Genomic DNA, 22,101 nt, shown 5'->3' with positions numbered 1-22,101 from the left:
AATAAAGCTCCATTCAAAAAACAGGTAAGCCACAATTAGAAATATTATATTTTATTTGTATCTCACTTCATTTAAACAACCACAAACAATTCAAATACAAGGAACAACGGAAATAAAGTGCAAAATCCTTTGGCGTCAGAATAAAAGGATCAGCGTGTTTGACTGACACCCAGATGTCTCACAAAATATCTTTGTGGTCTCTTCGTTATGGTAAAAATATATACACTGACATGTTATAGATTCCTTCAACAAAAGATAATTTAATGCAAGGTTAACCAGATTTAGAAAGGTATATTGATGGTAAATCAAAATACATTTGCACATTTCGCTGAAACATACATTGAGTTTCCCTTTCATACCGCCTTTGCATTCTCAGAAGTTTACACTAATCCTACATTTAATTGTGAACTTATGTGGTCCTCTTTAATACAGAAATGTACACGCAACATGGACAAGCCATTACAGTCTTTACTACACATTGTCTTCATGGTATTAGTAGTAATCTGCAAAGAGTACAAACAGTGAGAACCTTCTGGCATCTATACTCTGAACACTGACTGTCGCCAAAAAGCAATTCTTCTCAAGAAAGCCTCAGTTTCCTTTCATGCAATCCATTGTGTCTGTTTATTGTAGCATGCTGTTCAAGGTGTGTGTTTTAGCACACAAAAGGACATCATGTTATTGTAGTCACCAGCAGTGGCTCAGTTGGTGGAGATCGACAGTCACGACACTAACGTCACAGATCGAGTCTCCACGGAATTCAGTCAGCACACAGTATTTGGTCACGGATGAAGATGACACATCGGTCAGTACAATCGTGTTGCTATGTGTCTCCTATGGATGGAGTGTCATGTATGGTGATCACTGTGGAGTCACTGATGGAGCTCGACTGCTCTATGTGGTTTCCCTCTGCGCTGTTCTGCTCCATTCTGGGCAGCTGGACGTTGTTCTCCGAGGCAGGGTTTGAGTTAAAAACACTGCCCGACACAGAGTTGACTCTCAGAGTGCTCAGCGGCATGTTGCTCTGAACGGTGGATTGTGACAACTTCGGTCGAGGTTTGGGGCCGCCGTTGCCTCCGAGGACTCTGGATACATGTGTCCGCCTGGAAACAAATAGACAATGATGTTACTTCCCTTAAATTCAATGTGATATTCAGTGTTTGTATTTTCATAATTGGTATTTAACAGTTATATATCAATATGGATATAAATCTGCCTTCTGGTATAATTGTGTAGTATGCCAATAACTTCAACAGTTGTCATTAATAAATGATTAAAAAAAAATCTGGGAATAAAATGACCCACACTTCCTAACCTTTTTACTTTGTTTACCCTTAAATTAGTGTACCGATGTGATCTCTCATCATTCATTATTTCATATTAATACATTACAATGTTTTTACCCCTCAAATTCCCCTTGCAGGTCCCAAAACGTACAATGGTAGCAGCAGAAAGTTACAAAACGACCTTAACTTAAATAATTGTAAGTAGTATTTCCATGTTTTACGTCTTTATACTTCTACTTTTGAAAGAAATATTGTAAATGGTGCAAACATTTATAGTTTTTACCCCCTCTGGCCTAAAAATAATTATTGTTTTTATAGCCTGAAGAGAAGACTATAAACAGCAGCAGGTTTATAGTGCTCCTTGAAGTTGATACAAATAGAATGATGTTTTGTTTCATGGCTCGTGAAATATACTATGCAGGAATTGTCCCATCAAACAGGAATGCGGTCTGCGGACCTGTTGTACGTCTTCAGGATGATCAGAAGAATGGCGAGAATGAGGATGGTGCCTACGACGATGACAGCGATCATTGCCCCAGAACCTGAGAGACAGAGAAGGAAAAATGAACACGTTGAAAGGTTGAGTTTGTCTTTTTACATTTGACACATTGCTCCATGCAACTTGTTCTCGACAAGAAGTGTGTGTAGTAGCTTAGCTTACCCTCAAAAGGAAAAACAGAATGGCAAATATTTTCGGTCAAATGTATGGGGGCCACTCCCAAACAATCCCTTCAGATTGCATGACACAATTTGTTGTTATTTACGAGGCTTGTCTCATCATACAATTTCAAAGATCTTATAGTGTCCAGACAAACACCTCTTTCACAAGGGTGTGTTTTACCGGTATCTAAGTTAAGAGGACAAGGACACAATGCAGGCAGGCATGCATGCATGCAGGCACACACACACACACACACACACACACACACACACACACACACACACACACACACACACACACACACACACACACACACACACACACACACACACACACACACACACACACACACACACACACACACACACACACACACACACACACACACACACACACACACACACACACACACACACACACACACACACACACACACACACACACACACTTTTTGAACACAAACACAGTATGTTTATCCTTACTCTGGATGAGTATTTGTTCGTTGGTCTTTGTGACGGCGGTAGTGTTTGAAGGGACAGTAGTGTTGGTCACAGATGAGACAGTTGGAGCTTGCATCTTCAGCAATAACCTGCACAGACACAAACACACACACACAAAACATTAGAATAATTTCTGACCTTGACTGATAAGCACTACATGTGTGTAAGGGTCATATTGTTAAAGATTAAAACTGTTTCTTTTGCAGTCATATTAAGACAGGGAACCACGAATAGAATGAGGAGTGAATATGGATGAGATTTGAAGACTAAGATATCTGTGATATATTTATACAGTAGACGGGTGGCATAGCAGAGGGAGTGCACCAATGAATTATGTTTTATAGAAACCACAGGAATGAGGATCCTCACCAGAACATTTTCACAAATAACTAATCGGACATGAACAAGTTTTTGACAGCCGATACTGTACACTTTTCCGCCATGCAAACTTCTCTATTTTTAACTGACATGCAGCTGACAGACGTGATTGAACGACTGTGTTCAACTTTCTTTAGGATCATGTCCTCAGTCCATACATCACTGTCATGTCTGCTTTATGGAAACGTCTGTAGTTTTAGATGTGTATCACACCAGAACTGACCAGGGAACAATGTTGTGAATGCTACAGTTGTTTAACATTTCAATTCATTGCACGTCTTCCCTCTCCTCCTACACACAAAAAATACACACAATACATTCTTACGTAATTTAAAGGGAGTTATTTTTTCCTGCGTTGGCTGAAAAGAAGGTTTGGTACTTTGAACTTTTCAAAAATATTTTAATGACATTTTCAGCATATAATTCTCAGGGTTTAGGGTTTAAAAAATATTCCACATTGTTAAAAATATACATCAGACATATCCTGTAAAACATATAACAACAGTAATAAAGTATGTTAGCCTGAACAACTCCTTTGAGTATCTAAAAATTATCAAGGCACAAGGACTGTCTATAAGTAAAGAAATAAAACTAAAGATGTAGCTATTTCCATGAAGTTGGGAGTTGGCTTTCATGCCAAGGGTAGAGCTATGTGTGTCATGCTATGTAGTTTTGGTATTATTAAATTATGTCAAAAAGAGTGCACAGGTCTTAGATCATTTCTTATCAGGGGCACTGACTTTAAGTGTATCATCTCCAAGTGAAGGTGTCTGGTAAATATACCCGCCATTGTGTGGCTGCTTGAGTTTTCACCTTGTGAGTTTGTGTTTGTCATTATTGTAAAATGGGGCTGTAAAGCTGACCATTGAGCGGCCTGACCAAGCAAGGAGGCAGAGGCAGAACGTCCAAATACAACCCGGGGTGGGCATTTATTACTCCTTGTGGTTCATGACACAGCCTCAATATTACTGTCCACGTGAACACAGTCAGCAGCAACAAGGATCTCCCACACACACTACTTCTTCTTCTTCTCTTGCTTTTGGCGGATTGCAAACAACTTAAAAAGGTGCATACCGCCACCTACTGTACATGAGTATGAATCATTACATCATTCCAACTCTTTAACTTATGCTCTAATCAAAATACAATTTAAATAAATCAATAAAACCATGAAATAAATAAAACAAAAAACAAATCTATGTTCTTTCCTGACCTAATATTAAATAATTTTTCCTACCCCAGTTTCATTCAAGAATTTAAACAGTGCCTTTCTGGTAGCTCAACTCCCTCTCCTTTTGTTCCCAAAACACCAACCACACTCCATTCCCTCTCTGCCTCTAAGACTGTAGCCTTTAATTGTTCTCTTTCCGCTTTATAGATGTCACAATGTAACAATATATGTTCTACATCTTTTACTGCACAGTTCGCACACTTGTTACTGTCACTTTTCCCCATGATATACAGTGTACTATTCAAAGCCGTGTGATTTATTCTGAGGCTAGCCATCATGATTTCCTCCCTTCTGTTTCTTTCTTTATGAATATTAATTGTAATTGTCTTTTGTACTTTGTGATAGTCCTTGCCTTTCTGGTCTTCCTCCCACCTCTTCTGCCAGATCTCCATCCATTTGTTCTTAATGACTGCTTTTCCTTCTCCTTTACCAAGTTGAACTGGTAATGTTATTTGCTTTTGTAGTGCACTTTTTGCTAATTTATCAGCACACTTGTTCCCTTTCACCCCCTCATGTGCAGGCACCCAGCAGAACTGTAGATATATGCCGCTTCTGTGCAGTCTTAACAGGCTAATTCAGTTCTATGAGAATGTCTTCTCTCGTAGTTGTTGTTGATTGTATGCTTTGTAATATGGACTTTTCACACAAAAACGGAAACGTTAGTGGAAACGTTTTCACTTAGGCTATATAATAAAAAAAAAATGTAAAACAGCAAAGTGGCAAGGCTTGCCCACCCTGCGTTGGGGGGGCACAGTGACTCATTTGGGGGGGCATGGCCCGCGAATGACCCCCCATGACGTCGACTCTGCCTGTAACGGAGGTGATCTCTGGGGCCGTAGGTCTCGGCCTCCGTTACGGATTATATATAGCTTCATTATTGGCGAAGTATATTACTTTGTTCCACACTAAAACATTGCACAGGAAGCATGGGAATGTAATGTATGCATTTATTTGTCACAATCTGTCTATGTTTTAGTATGTCTGCCTCTGTTTCCTGTTTTAGTTTGAAAAGTGTGGCCCAAACATCATGTCCATGGCCCCATTCGGAAAAGCCAACCACAGGAGATAACAGGCAACCGCTTTATCCGCAATGTTCAACTCCAAACATGTGGCACTTTTATGCTTAGAGATCTTTCCTGGTCTCAGAGAGTTGAAACATTTTCATCTTTGGGTAAAATACCGTGCGTAAAATGTAGTTGTTTTAAAGTCAATCACACATGCACCATCTATTCCTACTATGAGCTCCTTTTTGAGTATTGTTTCCAAAAAAAAAAAGTGTCCATATGTTTTAAATTACAATTTTGCAAATGTTGTTCGAGATCTCTATCATCAGTCCTAACAGATGGACTTGGTGCTGGAAGTTGCAGACTCAGCAGGGAATTTGGAAAATACTGAGAGATTAAGTTGCATTTGTCTTCTCGTTGGATTTGTTGGTGAGTTTAAAATAAGACACATTATTCCATAATTGTTTCCCTTATTGATCCACGAATTACCATATTCACTGCACTTTCTTAAAAATGAATTGAATTATATCCATAACTACGATGACAAAAATATTATAATATAAAGATGCGCTTGATATTATGCGAAGTTGGTTCGTGTTCTCTCAATCATGACTCATTTAATCATACAACAAAAACAAAGTGTATTGTCAGGTGATATGATCCACTCATCATGTTTTCACTGATCACACTGTAATCTTGATCTAATCTACTCTGATGCAATTGTTGTTTCACACGGAGATCCTCTATCATCTAGGTTCCCTGATACTGTTCAGGAAACATCCCACACTGTCAGGGCCGCCCTGTAACCCGAAACTTCCCCCTGCATGCCCATAAATCTAAACTCATGCAAACTCATGTAAACTACAGATACAATAATTACACCTGCGGCCATTTTCTGTTCTGTTTTCAGAGTTATAAAACGTGTAGGTTCATTAAAAATGTCCGCTTGCCCTTTGTTTGAGAAATGGCAATCATAATTCAAACACTAGAACTGCACAAGCGTCATAATGAGAGTTCCTCATCCTCTTTCCATGACTAAGTCTCTGAGTCAGTGAAGTCCATCCATCCATCTTCTCCCGCTTATCCGTGGTTGGGTCGCGGGGGTAGCAGTTCCAGCAGAGAGCCCCAAACTTTCTTTTCCCTGGCCACATCAACCAGCTCTGACTGGGGGATCCCAAGGCGCTCCCAGGCCAGCGAAGAGATATAATCCCTCCACCTGGTCCTAGGTCTACCTCTTGGTCTCTTCCCAGCTGGACGTGCCTGGAACACCTCCCTAGGGAGCAGTGGCGTTTTCTCCTGGAGGCCAAGGGAAGATTCCCCTGTTTTTTCGAATTGTAGTTATAATTTTAATAAATAAATAAAAACATTTTGTTTAGTTTCGGAAATTCTTTGTTGTGTGTTGCTGTCGGCCCGTCTCTCCCCCATTCTCATTGAGTATTTTACAAAGAGTGAAACAGCGCCCCTCTAGGTGTTATGGTAAAACAGTAGATTGCACTCTCTGTTGCGAGAGGAGGCCAGCCGAAATTGGTTTCCCTTGGTGAAAAAAAAATGGAGGGATTGACCAATCAGACAAGGCTCACGTCATGTCCCTGCCAACCTGTGATTAGTCAGGGCCATGCCAAGGGAAGCCAGAGGCGGCTGGCTTCCCTTGCCTCACAATCCAATCAAATCTTATCAATTTAGTGTTGCAGTGACGCGTCCTAAAACCCGGAAGTATGCTGCGCTCGGTTTCCCCATGGGTTTCCCTCGACAAAAAAGCAATGGAATTTCTTCATAGGATTTTGGAAAATAGCTCGAAATAAGGTCAGTGGAAAATAATAAATGCACGTTTTGTTCAGTCGGATAATATCCACATGTCTACCCTACTTTTATAATTTTCGAATCATAAATCTAATCGATAGAAGATAGATAGCGTCACTGCATCAATCTCACCGCCGTTTGAGAGGAATATCTGTGTTTGCAGCGATTGGTTCATTGACAGTCACGTGACCTGTTTGCAGAAAGGGCCTCCTCCCTGTTTCCAAGAGCCATTGTTGTACATCCTCCATAAAATCATTGTTATGTTTTGTTATTTGTTGAAACCAGTTATTTTGTATTTCCAGGACGTCTTCGGAAAGCAAAATAATAACCGATTCATGTGCTGTTTTTGCATTTTCATATTGATGAATTAATTTGTCCAGTTTGAGTCTAACATCCGTTGCATTTTCATCATTTTCATTAGATGTTTAATTTCCTGTGTGCGTCTTTTAATCTTCTGCACGTTTGACTGACATTCTTTTTGTAGTTGTTCGATTTTGCAAGCCAAGGCTTTACTAGTAAGCTTGACAGCCCTTTTTTCCATTTCACCATTTGTGTCACTCATATTTGATGCAATATGTGTGGTGCCCACCCTGGCCCTATGGTGGCTATGCCACTGCCCCGAGATACTTGAACTCCTTCACTTGGGGTAAGGAGTCGGACTCATTCCCTACTTGGAGTGGACAGTCCATCGGTTTCCTTCTGAGAACCATGGCCTCAGATTTGGAGGTTCTGATCCTCATCCCAGCCGCTGCACACTCGTTTGCGAACCGATCCAGTGAGTGCTGAAGGTCGCAGACCGATGAAGCCATTAGAACCACATCATCTGCAAAAAGCAGTGGTGCAATCTTTAGTCCACCGAACTGCAGACCCCCTCCCCCATGACTACGCCTCGAAATCCGATCCATGTATATTACAAACAGGATTGGTGACAAAGCGCAGCCCTGGCGGAGGCCAACCCTCACCGGAAATGGGTCTGACTTACTGCCGAGGACCCGGACACAGCTCTCGCTTTGGGAGTACAGAGATTGGATGGTCCTGAGTAGAGACCCCTCACCCCATACTCCCGCAGCACCTCCCACAGTAACTCCCTGGGAACTCGGTCATACGCCTTCTCCAAGTCTACAAAACACATGTAGACCGGATAAGCGTACTCCCAGGCCACCTCCAGGATCCTTGCGAGAGTAAAAAGCTGATCCGTCGTTCCACGACCAGGACGGAATCCGCATTGTTCCTCCTCAATCTGAGGTTCGACAATCGGCCTGACCCTCCTTTCGAGTACCTTAGAGTTAACTTTCCCTGGGAGGCTGAGTAGTGTGATGCCTCTGTAATTGGCACACACCCTCTGATCCCCCTTTTTAAAAAGGGGAACCACCACCCCGGTCTGCCACTCCTTCGGTACTGTTTCCGACTTCCACGCAATGTTGATGAGATGTGTCAACCATGACAGTCCCTCAACACCCAGAGCCTTCAGCATTTCTGGGCGGATCTCATCCACCCCCGCGGCTTTGCCACTGTGGAGTTGTTTGACGACCTCAGTGACCTCCCCCCGGGAGATTGGTGTTGATCCCCCGTCATACTCCAGCTCTGCCTCTAACATAGAGGGCGGAGTTGTCGGGTTCAGGAGTTCCTCAAAGTGTTCCGTCCAACGCCCCAACACTCCATCAGTTGAGGTCAACAACGTCCCATCCTTACTGTACACAGCTTGGATGGTTCCCTGCTTCCCCCTCCTGAGGTGTCGGACAGTTTTCCAGAACAACTTTGGTGCCGCCCGAAGGTCCTTCTCCATGTCTTCTCTGAATTTCTCCCACACCCGCTGCTTTGCCTCGGCCACGGATGAGGCTGCTGCCCTTCGGGCCTGTCGGTACCTTGCAACTGCCTCAGAAGCCCCCCGGGATAACAAATCCCTGAAGGCCTCCTTCTTCAGTCGGACGGCTTCCCTGACCACCGGTGTCCACCAGGAGGTTCGAGGGTTACCGCCCCTTGAGGCATATATATAGAGGCTTTGAACACCGACCACTCTGGTTCAATGTCTCCAACCTCCACAGGAATGCCCGAAAAGCTCCGCCGGAGGTGCGAGTTAAAGGCCTCCTCCAGCCGTTCCCAGTTCACCCGAACTACACGTTTGAGCTTACCAGGTCTATCCAGAGGCTTCCCCCGCCAATCGACCCAACTCACCACCCAGCAAGATTAAAGAGTCCCCTTCAGGAGCCCCATACAGGACTCTTTCCAGGGTCTCCAAGAAGGCTGTATACTCTGAACTGCTGTTGGGTGCATAAGCACACACAACAGTCAGAGTTTTCCCCCCCATATCCCGCAGGCGTAGGGAGGCGACCCTCTCGTCCACTGGGGTAAACTCCAACAACGAAGCACCCAACCGGGGACTTGTGAGTATCCCCACACCCGCCCGGCGCCTCACACCTTGAGCAACTCCAGAGAAGAATAGAGTCCAACCACTATCCAGAAGTAAGGTTCCAGAGCCGACGCTGTGCGTAGAGGTGATCCCAACCAGATCCAGCTGGTAACGCTCCACCTCCCGCACAAGCTCCGGCTCCTTCCCCCCCAGAGAGGTGACGTTCCACGTCCCCAAAGCCAGCTTCTGTCGCGACCCTCCACTTTCACTGCCACCCTTCTGGCAGCGCAGCGCACCGCATCGCTGTTTCCCGTAGGTGGTGGGCCCGCGGGACGGAGAAGCGGAAGTGTTGCCCAAGTTGCCTTTTCGGGCTGGGCCCGGCCAGGCTCCGTGGCAAGCCCGGCCACCAGACGCTCGCCGACGAGTCCTCCTTCTGGGCCTAGCTCCAGAAAGGGACCCCGGGCTTCCTCCGGGCCGGGTATCCTCACTTCTGGTTTTTTCTTTCATGAGGTCTTTTGAACCAATCTTAGTCTGGCCCCTTGCCTGAGACCAATTTGCCATGGGAGACCCTACCAGGAACACAAAGTTCCAGACAACACAGCCCCCAGGTTCATCAGGGCACACAAACCTCTCTACCACGGTAAGGTGCTGGTTCTTCAGAGAGGTGAGTCAGTGAAGTGACTCAGAGAATCATTAGATAAGTCACTATTAATCACAAGATCATCTTTAAATCGTTGCCCAAAACCATCTTTCTTTATGATTTTGCGGGCAGTTTACCTGTTAAACAAGTTTCCAAATGATTTTATGTTATCATATTTATGTAAAATTATTATATAAATGTCACGTTTTTCAATCACCGTTGACATCTTTTTTTGCAACAATTGTAATAAGTATAAAAGACGGATACATTTAGAGGCCTTGTGTTTCTTACAATGAGTACATGAATTACGTTGCATTGTGGCTACAGGGAGTGAAGCAGAGTAACACAATCAGAGGTATTCAAGCTGACAACATTTGCATTGGCTATAAAAAGATGGAAACCCTGACACAAGGAAGAGCAGAGACACACAATACCAAGCCCTCTGTTTTCTGTTAGATTGACAGCTCTATTGATTTATTCAAATTCACAAGAAAGTATGGAAAACGTGTACTTCTGTAGCATCTCTGTTTTTGAAGATTCAGCTGAACACCAGATTTATGAATCACTCGTTAACTTAACGAGAGGTCGTTGACAGATTTCAGACTCTCGTCTCTCTCAAAACCACTAACTGATGGCAAATATAACGTCAATATAACTTCACCTTTACCTTTCAGGTGTGTAGCTGCTGCAGTTACAAAGAGCCTGTTATAATAAATGAAAAAGTGGGTGGAGGGGGGGGTACTTTGTAATGAACACCTGGCTGCTGAAAGACTGTCCTACTTTCATTTCTCTCTTTATCACACACTTAGAGTAGCCTAATTATTTGTGTGCCACAGAGTCTGCCACCGGAAGAAGTAGGACATTCTGAAAAATACTATTATTTGCTTTCTTGCAGAGGATTAGAGGAGAAGGTTGATACCCTCACATTAGTTAAGTAAACATGTTGCTAATCATAAAAACAGGAAGCAAGGCTAGCCTGGCTATGTCTAAAATCGCCTACCAGCACATTAAAGTCTCGTTTGTTTTATCCAAACAAAAACCAAAGTATTTAAATAACAATTTTTCTTGGCTGGGAGCAGTAATTTCCTCTCCGGTGTTTTTCCTAAAAAATGGTTAGAGCTAAACAATGGAGCAAAATATGATGTGTAAATAATATGTGAGCTTTAGAAGATTCTGGTAGGCAGATTGTTTTTACCTCTTGATATGCAGGCTAGCTGTTTCCCCTTGCTGCCTGTCTGTATGCTAAGCTAAGCTAAGCTGCTGGGCCCAGCTACACATCTACAACACAGTTTTAAGAACAGTATCAATCTTCTAAGTGGATATTCGTTTCTTATATATGTTTTTAACACATTTTTCACATTAGCTAGGAGCAACATTTACCTTACACTCAAAATGTACTTTGGTTCACAAAGGTTATGAGATTACATTCTTGGCTTGTTTTTATGACATCTGGCTGCTGTGTTTCTGCAGCTAATGTATGGACAAAATAACCTTTAATGGAGTAGACAACTTTACATTACACCTCCAAGTATATCCTGCAGGCCTTGTTAAAGGACCATTTAAAACCCCATACATGTGACACTCAGAGACGAAAAGCACAGCATGCACCCGTAACATGGCTAAAATGTGTCCACAATTTTCCAACAAACAATTACTTAAATAAAACCAAGTCAGGATTTTTAAGGCTGAGACTCCTCGATACCTGCGTGTACTGTACGTCTTATCCGGCTTCCTGCTCAAGAGCAAACATTACACAATCAACTCTCCCTGTGTTGACAGACTATTAAGCCTAAAGATTAGTAATGACGTATATCATGTTTGCTGTTTGCAGAGGTGACAGTTTCTGATAAGTGGCCGATAATATTGCTGTTTAAAGGTAGTAATACCGCTGCATTGGTAACATGTTGGAGAAAACTAAAATAACAAATACTAAGAGACCTTTGCACAGCACGGACAAGAGTATGCCTCCATTTAGAGTAAATGAATCAGCCTTTTTAATTGAATTTATACCCACAAACATAAATCTACTACATAAAGGGCACTGATTTTATTATGTGCAGACAAGAGGGACTTTGACCCATGTGTTGACACATTTATACACATTACGTATGTTCCTGGAGGGGAGAGAAATTGTTCCAATGACCCAATAGTGGGAAAAATGTCTGTCTAATGTTTAATAATAAGATGCCAGCCAGAGTATCCGCTCAGGGCTCAGGGAATTCCCCAGTGTTTCGTTGCTGCTGTTTACATTCACCAATACTGTAGGACCGTGATATATATATTTGTTTTGATTTTTTGTAATTTCTGCAGCATTAAGGGATTACAACTGCATTTCCTTGTGCAACCCTGTGTTGTACAATGACAATACATTTACTTTGAACAATATTGCACCTGTTTAATCAAATTAGATGGGCTACTTGCTTAGATTATTGGCTATTCGCTTTTTTCATCACATAGATATCTTAAACTCAAACAGGTTGCTTTTTTCATTCATGTTTTTGTGTTATGTTATAGCTCTGGTAGTATGAAGAAGGCATCACTGCTGATGTATAGTATGTTCAGGTATTTATTAGCGTTGCCAATTGCAGCCCTGCGATCATGGTGACATTTCATCATTAGTGGGTGGGTGTGTCAACTGCTGCATCATGGGGTGTGTCAACAGGAGGTGGTATACACCACATGAATTGATTTGGATATCACAAAGGGATCATGAGAGCCCTCAGCTGAGGAAAACACCTACAGCTAACATGTCTCATGACGTGACTTCTGCTGGAAAACAAACAACTTTTCTTTTGGCGCTGCCTAATTAGCAAACACCATAATTGCCCTGAGGACAGCCAAAATTGTTACGCAAGAACATCTCATTAATAACTGTTTAAAAGATGCCTATTTTAATGATGCAGTATGAAGAGACTTAAACCTGTTAAACCCGAGCCTGTTTTTCAGGTTTCAGGCTCGAAAATGGCATTCCCAGAACAAATGACCATATCTTCCCTTCTAAAAGGGCTAAATTAATAATCTTTTTTCTCAAAGTAATGATAAACCTGTGATTGGATGTAGAAAAGTCAGATTCAATATAGATGTTTTTTATTTTAAAGAAAATTCAGATGATAAAAAACTGTAAATTATAGTGTCCGTCCAAAAAAAAAAGTGGAACTTATAGTGAAAACTAACCTTGGATGATGGGTTTTTAGACTAAAACCTTTAGGAATCAAAAGTACAACATATACTGTAAGTACTCTGTATCAAGATTGATGCAAAACAAGTGATATTTGACCTTTTTAGACAGATTTAGCTAAATAAAACCTCTTCTGGGGCCATTTGGATGGATTTTTCATATCTCTGCCCCCCCTTGCTGGATTTTGACATGTGACATCTCTTTCTAACCGTCAGAGCCAATGGAATCGAGGGGAACTCCCACATAGTCCTTATTTGGTCATGTATGTGTGTTAGACTGCCGCATAGCCTAGACCGGAAGCAGCAGCCACTCTGGTGGCTACCATTAGCAGCTAACTTTTGCTCTCCGATTTTTCCATCAAATGGAATTATGGATTATAAATGAAATAATTTTTGTATACAGAGACGTTAAAAACCTATGGATTAACCGATTCAGCTGCGTTTTTTCTCGTTTTAATGCCATTGAACACGTCTTTTGATCAGATTGACAGCTACGGTGAGACGATCTCCCGAGAAGCCCCGTAAAGGTACGTGTTGTGATGTGTGTTTTTGCTTCCCCTGTCGCGAGTCCGGATCACTCAGTATTGATACTATATACCTAAATAATCTGTGGAACCTCAGCTTTAATCGGATATCCTGTATATGCAGCTACGATAAGTAATAATGGTACTTTTCTCTTGAGTTCTGTGCCAATGTCCGTTAGCATTTTTCGCTAAGGGGTCATTTAGATGTTTCTTATGAGACTTGTGTTTTGTTTTGATAAAAATGGTTTATATCGTCAGTCAGCTGAGATTATTTCCGTTAATCTGGTATAACACATGAATAGGTTCTTAAATATTAAGATCCCCTGACACAGTGTCGTGAAAAAAACCCCAGGGGTTTAACAGGTATATTTACCACACACAAAATGTTTCCACTGCATTCAACCCCCACCAAGATGTTAATTGATATCCATCTTATTATATCTTAAGTATATATCGCAGAAAATGTTTCCATCAACTTTAAGATAAGTTAAAACACTATGTGAAATATTACTAGACAGAATTGTTGTTTGATTTTCCTCTTCACATTCATCTAGATCTCAAATTCAGGAGAAAATCTAACCTTTACTCAGACAAAAGAAGACATTGACCTCAATGTGTAGAACTGTTAACCCTTGCTTCCATTCTTTATGCTCAGCTAAGATAAGTGACCACTGGCTGTAGTTTCACTTTTATTGTACTGATATATTTGAGATCGGTAATAACCAGTTCATCTATCCCTCCATGATAAGGTCATAACATGGGGAACCATCTCTTCAAATACACAAAATAACAGCTTCTAAATAGCTTGGGTGATAACCAAATAGCACCATCAATTGATAAATGCAGTTATCCACACACTGGATATGCCATAAACAATTAACATACATCATTTATTGTCACGATAACAGAAGGGAAATTCAAATGTGAGTGCTAGTAAAGGACAATGGCAAGAAATAGGTCTAAATGTCAGAACAATATTAATAAAATCCACATAAACAGAGGATCCTCTTCCTGTGATGTAACAGTGCTGACGGCTGGCCTGCTTCTGCTAACAATAAAGCCAAAGATATCACCAATAACAGGATTTCTATGATTTTTAGGCAAAGGAATTTGAAGCTTCAACTAATCTATCACTTTGACGTCAGTATCTACTCTTCTTCTTGCTGTAATAATAGTTTGTTTGTTGTTCCACAAATTGCAGCTATTCACTCACATGGCAGATGCAATATCCTTTCTTCCACCCTCAGTAAACAAATCGTTTATTGCTTTTTTAGTGAGCGGACTCTCAACGCAGAACAGGAACGATTTCGTTTCCTCTTTTTATACGAGGAAAAACCAGACAGAGCTGTTAACCTGCTCGACTCTTCCCCACTCTTCCAGACATTATGTTTAACGCCGGGTCCTGCACACACACGTTCATAAAAATGTTCAAAGCATGACCTTCATCAAGCGGCGGTGAGAGTCAATATTTGAGCTGTCTGTTATGAGGCGCGTTAATAAGACACAGGTGGAGCTATTAGTTCAACAAGCACACAGTCTGAAGTCACTGCAGAGAGGTCATCTGCGTCATGTCAGATGTACATTTCACATATGATTTGTTTTTCCAGATGTCATGCTAAAGAGGGATTTAACTATGACTTTTATCGATCTCAATCCGTCACTAAGGGATTTGTTACAGCACTGACAGGCCTCTGGCACAGTGTACAGCGGACTGTAATTGATAACAATTACGTGATATGACATCTGAGATTTGAAAACTAGCTAATAAAAAGATGTATTGGGTAAAGAGGTCATATATCATGATTGTGAGTGTAAGTACAGTACAGCAGGCCCGGACTGGCCATCGGGAGGACCGGGAGGTTTCCCGATGGCCTGGCCTGTTAAAGGAATGGTCCACTCATTAGATAATTAATCAAAACTTCAGTATTTAGTGAAACATTATGTGTAAACCATACCCTGAAGAAATCAGCGATATTCCCCGGTAAATAATGATTTTATAGCTCTTTTTTATCAAAACCTTTATATTCCGTCTGGCCGCCGCCATTTTTGCCATTTTCAGTAGTCACGTGATGGTCGTGACGTCATCCATGCGTTCACTTTGTCAACACACGGAAACATGGCGGAGTATTTGAGTTCGGACTCGTCAGCAGAGGAAGAAGTTTTGACCAATGTGAAGAGATTGGATGGGGGAATTCAGCCATACATATCAGTATGACAATACGACACCCTCTGTCCTTAGACCCTCACATCGTACAAGGAAAAACTTCCGAAGAAAACCCACAGTTTAAAGGGAACATGGGAGAAACCTCAGGGAGAGCAACAGAGGAGGGATCCCTCTCCCAGGACGGACAGACGTGCAATAGATGCCGTGTGTGAATTGAAAAGATAATACATTTGCAACATAGGTAGTCCAAATGTTTGGAAATGCATGTGTGTGTATAATAGGAAGATGATATAAGATACTATATGTATGCATGTAGTACCACCCTTGCTAGCGATTCCCTCTCTAGTTTAGCATACTCAGCTTCGTTGTCCCTGGCCATAGAATCACGATGTTATGGGGCCCGGAAAAAACTGGGGGAAAATACACACTAGCCGGTCCTACGCTATATAGAAAGGCCACCAAAAACTGTCCTGGCCTGGACGCTAAAGGACGTTAAAACGGGGCTAGCCGCTGCAATGGAAATGCGCTATATCATACCTTATTCTTACTCCGAGCACTACTTCTGCTCCTCCGTCGCTTCACACTTGCAGAGGGCGATTTCTCAACTGGCCGAACTGGTGTCCTGGTCGGTGATGAAAGACCGATGGTACTGCATCTCCATTAAGAAATGGTTGTTCCATAAATCCCATGTTATGTTTTATCATACTCTCAGAGTAGTCGTCCGGAAATTTGAAATGTTCGCTGCATACATGAGCCTGTGAATCTTTCGGTTCGGGCCGGCCACATTTCGCTAGCCACTGCCTCCGAATGTACTTCTTACGCTTACCTTTTGGCAACAGATGGAACCGAGCATTCCGTGGATTGTTCCTATCAGAATTGTGGCAATATTTCGCGATACAGTGAGGCATATTTGAAGAGAGAAACTACAGTAAATAACATGGAGATCAACGTGTCTTCGAAAACCAAACGCATGGTTGACGTCACGTCCGGAAAATGGCAGCGCCCACAGTGTTGATGTTATTTCGGTATATAATCAGTTTAAAATCACTGATAATGTCATCGGATTAAAAAAAAAGAAAGAAAGACTTGCAGAGACTGGTCTGTTTTATCGGATGATAATTATTTAAAAATGAGTGTCATGAGCATACCATTCTTTTAAGTGGCTGGCCTGAGGATTTTTTTTTTTTATGTACGTATTGTGAACGCAACGCTGCCCAAATGTGGCTCTGACTCACAGAGGGTGACTGGCTGTCTACATGATGTGGCCTGCCGACATGGTCACTTTCATTCAGATCATACTAATGCCCTCGATTGGTCTCGTGCAGGTCTCGTGTCATTCAAGCTCGGGAGTGTATGTGTGGCGCGAGCGAGAGAGAAAGCGCCGCACCGGTTACGTGTATTGTTGTTGTTAGCATCTGGTGCTAGCTAGCTGCGCTAACGGATATCATGAGCTGTCAACAAGGTGGAGGAGAGTCCTCTCCTGTCAGACTGAGAGACTGATAACTACAGCTCAGGTGAGGTAAAGGACTCTGAGTGTTTGGATAGTTAACTTAGTCTAAGTTCTCTGTGGGTCTCAAACGGTTTGGTCACCATTTATGTAAACACATATTTCCTTTTGAAGGGGGAGTGATTAGTAAAATACGCATGAATAATACAAAAAAAGTTAACTAGGTGAAAAAAGGTAAGATAAACTTAAAAAAGTTGTTGAGAGCTAAAACTATTTGCTGCTACCTCAAAGAGGAGCAAGGGGGCGAGGGGGGAGACGGGTGAGGCTTATTCAGGAGCACAGACACACTCACAACTATAAATGAACCAAAAACAAATAAATAAACAAGTTTCAATGTTTTTTCATATTGGATATGGTATGTTATTGGTTATGGCCATGTTCTCATGATTTTATGATTATTTAAATGTATAGGCCTACAGTTCTGTTTCATATGGGTGTAGTCTCTTTATTTCCCCCTCAAAGTGCACCAGATTGATGCATTTAAGTCCAACATTTAAAAAAAAATCTTACCAGGGGAGCATGCCCCCGGACCCCTCTAGAGGATTTGAGGTCTACCTCCACTTAAAATATGTTCACATGGATAGGTTCCTAAATAGATTTGCAATTTTTTTTTAAATAGTAACCCATGTCCATATGGTCATTCTGGGGTAGTAGATTTAAAGTTTAGGGCTATCACTATGGGCAGCAACGCTGTAAAAGTTGAAAAATAAATCCAGGAAAATGGCACAAAAGAAAACTGGTAGTGGCTTGGCTGGGTGTATAATTCCCGGCCTGACTTATTGTCCCAGTCTGGCCCTGCAGTACAGTAGTAATAACAGCATTTTTATGTCTTCATTATACATCACTGCACTGCAATATATCTACAAATCATGAGGGGAAAATTGAATAAGAATCATCTGAATACAGAATTAGGTTAGCAAAAGGATGATTTAAATAATTCAATATTATGTTTTGTTATATTGCTATTAAGAATCTTACAACAGGAGAAAGGAGAGAACGTTGTCATTGAGGGTAGGTTTGCACAACAGCTTACAATGTATTTTTCAGATGGTTACAAAAAGTATGACAAATGGATATTTATAGAAAGGCAACAAAACTAAAAGTGCTGTGGTGTGATCGCACAAACAAGCCTGGTCAATGTGTTGTGTCCCGTCAATTATGTTAGTTTGTTATGTATTTGTCATGTTCATGTTTGTTTTGTTTGTTTCACTTCCTGTTTTATTTTTCTTCAAACCTTCTCGTCTCCGGGTTGTGCAATTGAGTCCTCATATCAGTGAGTCACGGTTCCTAACAGAACGAACTGACCAAAATATGGACTCAGCCAACCCCAAGACGCTGCAGACCGCCCTGTCCGTACAGGGTAACGTCATCCATCAACACCAGGAGCAGCTAAAGAATATTAGCCAAGGAGTTAAGGAGCTTTCAGATCGCCAGGAGGGTTTCCAGACCTCCGTCACTTCACAGGTGAACCATCTGGCAACACAGCTCCACGGGCTTCTCTCTCATCTGGAGGCAGCTCCGATTGCTGCTACTCCACCTGATGCCAATCCTGCTGTGAATCATGCCTCTCCTGTTCCACTGCGGTTGGCAGCACCGGAGAAATACTCAGGAGAATCGAGCAACTGCAGAGCCTTCTTAGTCCAGTGTGATTTACATTACCAACTTAATCCAGCAGCTTTTGTATCTGATGAGGCTAAGATAGCGTTTATGATCTCCCACTTAACTGGCAGAGCTGCCGCATGGGCCACTGTGGAGTGGTCTAGAAATTTCAATATCTGTAGATCCTTCATAGCGTTCAAAGACACTATGAGCCGCATATTTGATATTACCTCACCTACCGGTGACGCCACTCGGGCTCTCATGCAGCTCAAACAGCACTCAAGGCCCGTAGTAGATTATGCCATAGAGTTCCGTACCTTAGCCATATACAGTGGCTGGAACACTCCAGCATTAATAGATGCCTTCCGCAATGGACTCTCAGAGACGATTAAAGATCACCTGGCTCCATTAGAGTTACCACAAGACCTCGAATCACTCATTTGCACGTCTCTCCGAATTGACAATCGCATCAGGGAAAGAGAGAGAGAACGACACCGAGTCGCAACAAGACCTCCCATCCACCAGGGGCGCTCTCTGGGTAGGCAGTCCTCATGGGATTCCTTGTTCGCCCCTTCATCAGGCCCAGCAGTGACAGCGCCACCACAGGCACCGGAGGAACCTATGCAGCTCGGGAGAACGAGGATTTCTCCAGAGGAACGACGGCGCCGCCTGCAGGAGGGATGCTGCTTCTACTGTGGTCAAATGGGACACCAGCAGGCGACATGTCCGGGAAAAGGGCATGCTCACCAACCATGAGGAGGGCGTTGGTGAGCAAAATGTCATCTGATTATCCTCCTCGCACACTCACCCAGGTAGATATCACTGCCAATAGTCAGACACACACTATGGGGGCCTTAATTGACTGGGCTGATGAAAGTCTCATAGACTGGGGTCTAGCGAAACGTCTCAATATTAAGACTGTTCCGCTCAAACATCCCGTCAATGCCAGTGCACTAGACGGCAGACTTATGTGTAGAGTCACTGACTGTACAGAACCCATGCAAGTGACTATTGACAATAATCATGTGGAAATGATGCAATTTCATCTGTTCGATTCTGCACAGCATCCGCTGATTTTGGGGTTTCCCTGCATGGTTAAAAACACACAACCCACATATAGACTGGTGTTCAGGACAAATTAAGGGATGGGGAGAGAATTGTGAACAGTCATGTAAAGCTCCACGTACTGTTGCAGTGGCTGATAGTAGCTCAGACTTTCCTGACCTTTCCAAGGTCCCCTCTTGCTACAATGACATTAAAGAGGTTTTTAACAAAACCAATGTTACGAATGGGTGAAGCAGGTAGGACTCAAATGCAGAATAACGAAAAGTGAGCTTTATTAAATAAATTAAAGCTGTGGCAAAACAAGGCAGAATCCAAAATATCCAACACCAACGAGCAGCACAAGGAACACAGACCGTGGAATGACATGGAGGGGAAACAATGAACCGACATGGAACACAGGGGAAGACTAAATACTAGTGCTGGAGCGACGACATCGTCGACGACATATTTCCGCGTTGACGCGTCGCTACACACACGTGGGTGTGTAAACAAAGCAACAAGCCGTTCGCAATCGCACTTCAAACACAATGGAGACTGAAACGGCTACCAACTCCTCCTCACAGGATTGCGCACGAAGCCCTCAAACAAAAACATCTCGCCCTAGGTCTTCAAAAGCATGGGAATATTTTAAAGTTAGTCCAAACGCAAAGATATTGTCATTTGCAGTCTTTGCCAAATGGAGTTGGCATATCACAAAAGCACAACGGCTATGTTGGAACATTTAAAGCGGCAGCTAGCTGTGGTGGCTACCATTAGCAGCTAGCATTTGCTCTCCGATTTTTACATAAAAATGGAATTATGGATTATAAATTCAATATTTTTTTTTATACACAGACGTTAAAAACCTATGGATTAACCGATTCAGCCGCGTTCTTTCTCGTTTTAATGCCATTGAACACGTCTTTTGATCAGATTGACAGCTACGGTGGTGAGACGATCTCCCTAGAAGCTCTGTAAAGGTATGTGTTGTGATGACTGTATTTGCTTCCGCTGTCGCGAGTCCGGATCACTCAGTGATGATACGATATAGCTACATAATCTGTGGAGTCTCAGTTTTAATCGGATATCTTGTATGTGCAGCTACGATAAGTAATAAGGGTACTTTTATCTTGAGTTCTGTGCCAATGTCCGTTAGCATTTTTCGCTCATGGGTCATTTAGATGCTTCTTATGAGACTTGTGTTTTGTTTTGGTAAACATGGTTTGTATCGTCAGTTAGCTGAGATTATTTCCGTTAATCTGGTATAACACATTAATAGTCTGTTAAATATTAAGATCCCCTGAGACCAGAGATGGGGTCGTTACTAAAAAAAAGTAATATATTACATATTACATATTACTTTAAAAAAAAGTAATATATTACACTACTTCGTTACTATCTACATAAAGTAATTCGTTACTTTACTCGTTACTTTACTCGTTACTTTACTCGCAGGGCCGGCCCGCCCCTCCCTACAGGCAGATCACGCAGACTGCTAAAGTTTCAAATGTTCTCTTTAGTTCAGTTTCCATTGTCGCATAAGACTGATCCAGATAGCTCCTGAATGTTTTCCTATCTGACCATGGCTGTCCTCTGTCTCCTGCTATCTGACCGTGGCTGTCCTCTGTCTCCTGCTATCTGACCGTGGCTGTCCTCTGTCTCCTGCTATCTGACCGTGGCTGTCCTCTGTCTCCTGCTATCTGTATATTTTGCGCAGTCTATCTCTGCTCACGCTGTTGCGTCAGCGTGTTCTCCTGCGTGTTGGCCATGTGTTGCACTGGAGCCAGACTTCAGCCGAGCACGTACGAACTGCGCATGCGTGAGTGGCAATAACTCTCCTTACCAGCAGGCAGCGGTAGTGTGTATTCGTCATTCAAAACAAGCAACAACCGGAAAACAGAGAAGAAGAACTACGTGTGTGTGATATAAATAAACAACAGCTATGTGCGTTAGCTTCACCTAGCATGTGTTCTTTGCAGGTGTTTGTTGAGGTTTGATTATGACTAATTTTAGAAAGTAACAAAGTAACGCGTGTCGGGGCAATGTTAGTAACTGTAGTGTGATTACTGGATTATAAAAGTAGCGCGTTACACTACTCCGTTACCGACAAAGTAATATTATTACAGTAACGCGTTACAAAGTAACGCGTTACACCCAACTCTGCCTGAGACACAGTATCGTTTACATTACTTTTTTTTTACATTACGTTTTTTATGAATTGAACAACAGAAAAATA

At 42.3% G+C, this 22,101-nt stretch overlaps 1 protein-coding gene across 2 annotated transcripts in view; it reads right to left on the bottom strand.

Annotated features, from left to right (window-relative positions):
* Positions 1-35: 35 nt before the first annotated feature.
* Positions 36-22,101, bottom strand: part of ncmap (non-compact myelin associated protein) — a 33,037-nt gene continuing 10,971 nt past the window's right edge. For both annotated transcript variants that reach the window (XM_034111893.1, XM_034111894.1), the window contains exons 2-4: positions 2,430-2,536; positions 1,744-1,828; positions 36-1,103 (exon numbers count right to left, since the gene is read on the bottom strand). In XM_034111893.1, the coding sequence (XP_033967784.1) occupies positions 824-1,103; positions 1,744-1,828; positions 2,430-2,523 (459 nt within the window). In that variant the 5' untranslated portion in view covers positions 2,524-2,536 and the 3' untranslated portion in view covers positions 36-823. The remainder of the gene's footprint in view (positions 1,104-1,743; positions 1,829-2,429; positions 2,537-22,101) is intronic.

Source organism: Pseudochaenichthys georgianus, chromosome 22, assembly GCF_902827115.2.
Source record: "Pseudochaenichthys georgianus chromosome 22, fPseGeo1.2, whole genome shotgun sequence".
NCBI classification, from domain to species: Eukaryota; Metazoa; Chordata; class Actinopteri; order Perciformes; family Channichthyidae; genus Pseudochaenichthys; species Pseudochaenichthys georgianus.
Note: the sequence above shows the minus strand (reverse complement) of the source record. Positions and strands in the feature narration are given on the sequence as shown.